Genomic DNA, 4,063 nt, shown 5'->3' with positions numbered 1-4,063 from the left:
CCAGCTCAGCCCCCACACCTCCCAGTGTTGAGGGGGCCTGGATGTTGCTCCAGCTGGTGGAGTCCATGTGTTGAGGTGAGAGATCAAGGAGGGTGTCTGCAGCAATGGAAAGCAGGTGGGCTCCAGGCCCCACCCAAGACCTGGACCTTGACCTCCACCAGCCTCTCAACGCCACCCTGGTGGGCTGGGCTAGTCAGTTTCCTGGGGGCCTGGGCTTCCTCATCTGTGAACCAGGCACAGTAACAGGGCTTCCCTAGAACCTGGGAGTCTGGTCTGGACTGTCTGAGGTGTGGGTAGGTAGGCTGAATGCGTGTGTGACTGCGAGGCAGGGCCCAGTGCTGGATCTGGTGCCCAGGGGTGAGGGCAGGTCCTCTGCACAGAGCACAGAGTAGGGGAGGCAGTGACAGCAAGTGAGTTGCATCAAGTTCTGAGGGAAGGGACTTAGGCTGGAGAGGAGGTGAAGGCTTGGGTACCTGGGGACAAGGGCATTGCTGTAGTGGCCCCTAGAGTAGTGCACTGGTCGTGTGTCAGGGTGTGAGGGCAGGGCATGAGGCCTTGGCTTTGGGTGCAGGGCCCAAGATGGCCCCACTCCTGGTAGGGTGCGCTGATACACCACCTCAGCAAGGCTTAGGACGAGGGGATGAACACAGCTCTCTGAGGCCAGGTGGCTGCTTCAGCATAGCCCAGGGCCACAGAATCGCTCCTGTTCTGGGTATTACAGGCCTGGCTCAGCTCATGGGAAACCTTGTGTTTCCATCCTGCTCTCAATTCCAGACCACTGGAGTGGTTCCTAGCCGGGTTCCCTGGGACTGCCCCTTCCCCACCTTCAAGGCCCCTCCCAGGCACACCCAGGGTCCCCCTCCACCGGGCTCCCTCCCTTGCCAGGAAAGCAGGCCAAAGGGATCCCCATGCTTCCCTGTGAGCTCCTGCCCACCCTGCTGGCAGACCCTGACTCTGCCTCATCCAGTCCTCCAGCTAGGCAGTGGTTCCAGGATGGGGTCCCTAGGGCAGGGTCAGAGCAAGGACTGAAGGCTGGTCAGCACCCAGCTGGGCAGCCTGTCACTCCCTCTGGCCCTCGTAGGTGCCGGCAGCTGGCTTGGTGCTCCTCTCAGCTGCCCACCATGGCCCACGAACTGTCCAGCACCACCAGCCTGTCACACTTCTGCCAGAAGCTGAACCGGCTGAAGACACTGGAGGACTCCACCACGAAGAGATCGTTGAGGCACCACCTGACCATGCTGGACCTGATCCTGCTGGGCATGGGTACCACGGGGAGTGTGGGCCTCTATGTGCTTGTGGGCACTGTGGCCAAAGAGATGGCTGGCCCTGCGGTACTTGTGTCTTTCAGCATGGCTGCTGTGGCCTCCCTGCTGGGAGTCCTATCCTATGCAGAGTTTGGGGTACGTGTGCCCGGTAGGGGTTCTGCCTACCTGTTCACCTATGTGTCCATGGGTGAGCTGTGGGCCTTCCTCGTTGGCTGGAACACGATCCTGGGGTACCTCATTGGTGGTGCCGCTGTGGCCCAGGTATGGAGCAGCTATGTGGATGCCATCTTCAGCCACCGCATCCGCAGCTTCACCATGGCCCATGTGGGCATCTGGCAGGTGCCGTTCCTGGCCCAGTACCCAGACTTCTTGGCTGCTGGAGTCATACTTTTGGCCTCCGCATTAGTCTCTTACGGAGTTGGGGTCTCCTCCTGGCTCAACCGCACGTTCTCTGCCATCAACCTGGTTGTCATCCTCTTCATCATCATCCTGGGGTTTGTCCTGGCCCGCCCGCACAACTGGAGCACTGAGGAGGGCGGCTTTGCACCCTTCGGCTTCTCCGGCATCATAGACGGCGCCGCTACTTGCTTCTTTGCCTTCCAGGGCTTTGGCGCCATTGCTGCCTCCAGCATGGAGGCCCAGAATCCAAAGCAAGCCGTGCCTATGGCCATCGCCATCTCGCTTGGCCTGGCGGCTGGTACTAACATCCTCGTCTCTGCTGCACTCACCTTCATGGTGCCCTGGCGCAGCCTGGACCCTGACTTGGCGCTCACTGATGCCTTCAACCAGCGGGGCTACAGCTGGGCGGGCTTCATCGTGGCAGCTGGTGCTATCTGCGGTAAGAGGCCCTTCTGGGCAAGGAGGGAGGCAACAGGGTGGTGGGGCCCTGCCCTAAGCCTCCCTGGGAACACAGCTCCATCTGGGCCTGTGTTCCCAGTTGCATCCTGGGCCCAGGAAGGTGCTAATGATTAGACTCTCCACCCAGGCTTGTTGGGAGGGACCTACTCACCGCCCCTCCCAATTGTACACAGAATGTCAGTTCTGGGCATGAGCTGCCTGGTCCTTGCCTGGTGGAGGGACTCAGCCCTCATCAAATTCTCCAGGGAGTCTGTCACTTAAACTGGGCTGTCCCATTCCTGGGTGGTGAGGGGCAACAATCCAGTACCTTACATACACTCAGGCTCACTCTGAGAGCCCAAATTCATGCTCCTGTTCCCTAGGGGCCGCCCAAGCTCTGGTCCCCAGCAGCAACCCTTGGTGGGCCTGTCCACCATGCTGACCAGTCTCCCACCCTCTGCCACAGCCATGAACACTTTCCTGCTCAGAACAGTCATTTTCCTGCCACGTATGGTCCATGCCATGGCCGCCGATGGGCTCTTCTTCCAGGTGTTTACCTACATGCACCCTCAAACACTGGTACCCATTGTGGGCATCATGGTATTTGGGGTCCTCATGGCTTTCCTGGCGCTGCTGCTGGACTTCAAGGCATTGGTCCAGTTCATGTCCATCAGTGCACTGCTGAACCACACCATAGTGGCCACCAGCATTATCATGCTACGCATCCACAAGTCCCCTCCATCCAGTTCCCTGGGCTCAGTCAGTCCTGTGGGCACAGAGCAGGCCTCAGCCCCTGAGCCCAGGCAGCTGCGACCAGCCCTGAGGCCCTACCGCTCCTTCCCGGGTGGGTACAGACCTGGAGCTGCCGTGGCTTGGGCACTTGGTGTCCTGGTGGCCTCAGCCATCACTCTGGACTGCATGCTGGTCTTTGGGGGCTCGGCCCTGCACCTCCCGCCCTGGGGCCACACCCTGCTGCTCCTGCTCAGCTCCGTCATGTTTCTGCTCAGTCTCCGCTTCCTGGGGGCCCACCAGCAACAGCGCCGGGAGAATGCCTTTCAGGTACTTCCTCCAGCCAGCAGCCCTCACTCTCAGCCCAGCCAGCTCCCTTCGCCCCTTCCTCCTATGCCGTGGCAGGAAACACCAGGGCTCACGGGGTGGGGAAGGCCAGTACCGCATCCCCCTCTTTCTGCATGGCAAGTGGGCACTTGTCTCTGGAACCTGCAGAGGCACAGAAAGCCTCCGTGAACTCCCGAGAAATCAGGCCCCAGGCCAGCAGCCCATCCCTGCCCTTGTCCCCTCAGGTTCCCATGGTGCCCCTGACTCCAGCCCTGAGCATCCTCCTCAACGTCTTCCTCATGCTGCATCTGAGCTATCTGAACTGGCTGAGCTTGTCCATATGGCTGCTGATTGGTGAGTGGGGGCCAGGCCAGGACCCCAGGTGGGCTGCAGGAGGAGGGCAAGCAGGGAAGCTGGGCTGGGACCTGCCCCTTAGGCTTGTGCCATCCTTACAAGACTCGTGGTGTATTTTGGCTATGGCATCTGGCATAGCAAGGAGAACCAGCGGCAGCTGCCAGGGTTGACTGCCACATGTGGTGGCCTGGAGGAGACGGTGTAGGCCCTGCAGCCCCTCAGCCAGGCCCTGGCCCAGGAGCCCGGCCACATGGAGCAGCCTGCCAGGCTATGAGGACTGCTGGGGGCCTGCCTGCCCTCCCCCACCTCCTCAGCAGGCCAGAGGGGCTGGCAACCCTTCTATTCTGAGGAGCACAGGTTATAGGCCTGCTCAGGCCAGGTGGTCCTCAGGACCTGAGGACCTTAGCACAGATGCCAAGTGGGCCATGATCAGCGTTGGTGTGGTGGACTCTGGCTAGCGCCCTCCAGTTTATGACCAACTCCAGCTACCTGGGCAGGTGGAAGTAGGGCAGACAGGGAAGAGGGTCGCAGCCCCAGGGATCCACAATAAT

At 60.8% G+C, this 4,063-nt stretch overlaps 1 protein-coding gene across 1 annotated transcript; it reads left to right on the top strand.

Annotated features, from left to right (window-relative positions):
• Positions 1-1,121: 1,121 nt before the first annotated feature.
• LOC124232675 (cationic amino acid transporter 4-like) lies at positions 1,122-3,717 on the top strand. Its single transcript, XM_046649614.1, has 4 exons — positions 1,122-2,103; positions 2,569-3,161; positions 3,404-3,540; positions 3,615-3,717. Exons 1-4 carry the CDS (start codon positions 1,122-1,124, stop codon positions 3,715-3,717), a joined length of 1,815 nt encoding a protein of 604 aa, XP_046505570.1.
• The last annotated feature ends 346 nt before the right edge of the window (positions 3,718-4,063 follow it).

The sequence above is a fragment of the Equus quagga genome, unplaced genomic scaffold, assembly GCF_021613505.1.
Source record: "Equus quagga isolate Etosha38 unplaced genomic scaffold, UCLA_HA_Equagga_1.0 101509_RagTag, whole genome shotgun sequence".
In the NCBI taxonomy this organism is placed as follows: Eukaryota; Metazoa; Chordata; class Mammalia; order Perissodactyla; family Equidae; genus Equus; species Equus quagga.
Note: the sequence above shows the minus strand (reverse complement) of the source record. Positions and strands in the feature narration are given on the sequence as shown.

Bases quoted from the DNA above. Each gene is read 5' to 3' on its own strand.
- LOC124232675 (XM_046649614.1), top strand. From the start codon at position 1,122: ATGGCCCACGAACTGTCCAGCACCACCAGCCTGTCACACTTCTGCCAG. The intron at 3,162-3,403 runs GTACTTCCTCCA...TTGTCCCCTCAG, and splicing joins GCCGGGAGAATGCCTTTCAG to GTTCCCATGGTGCCCCTGAC. The intron at 3,541-3,614 runs GTGGGCTGCAGG...CATCCTTACAAG, and splicing joins GGGCCAGGCCAGGACCCCAG to ACTCGTGGTGTATTTTGGCT.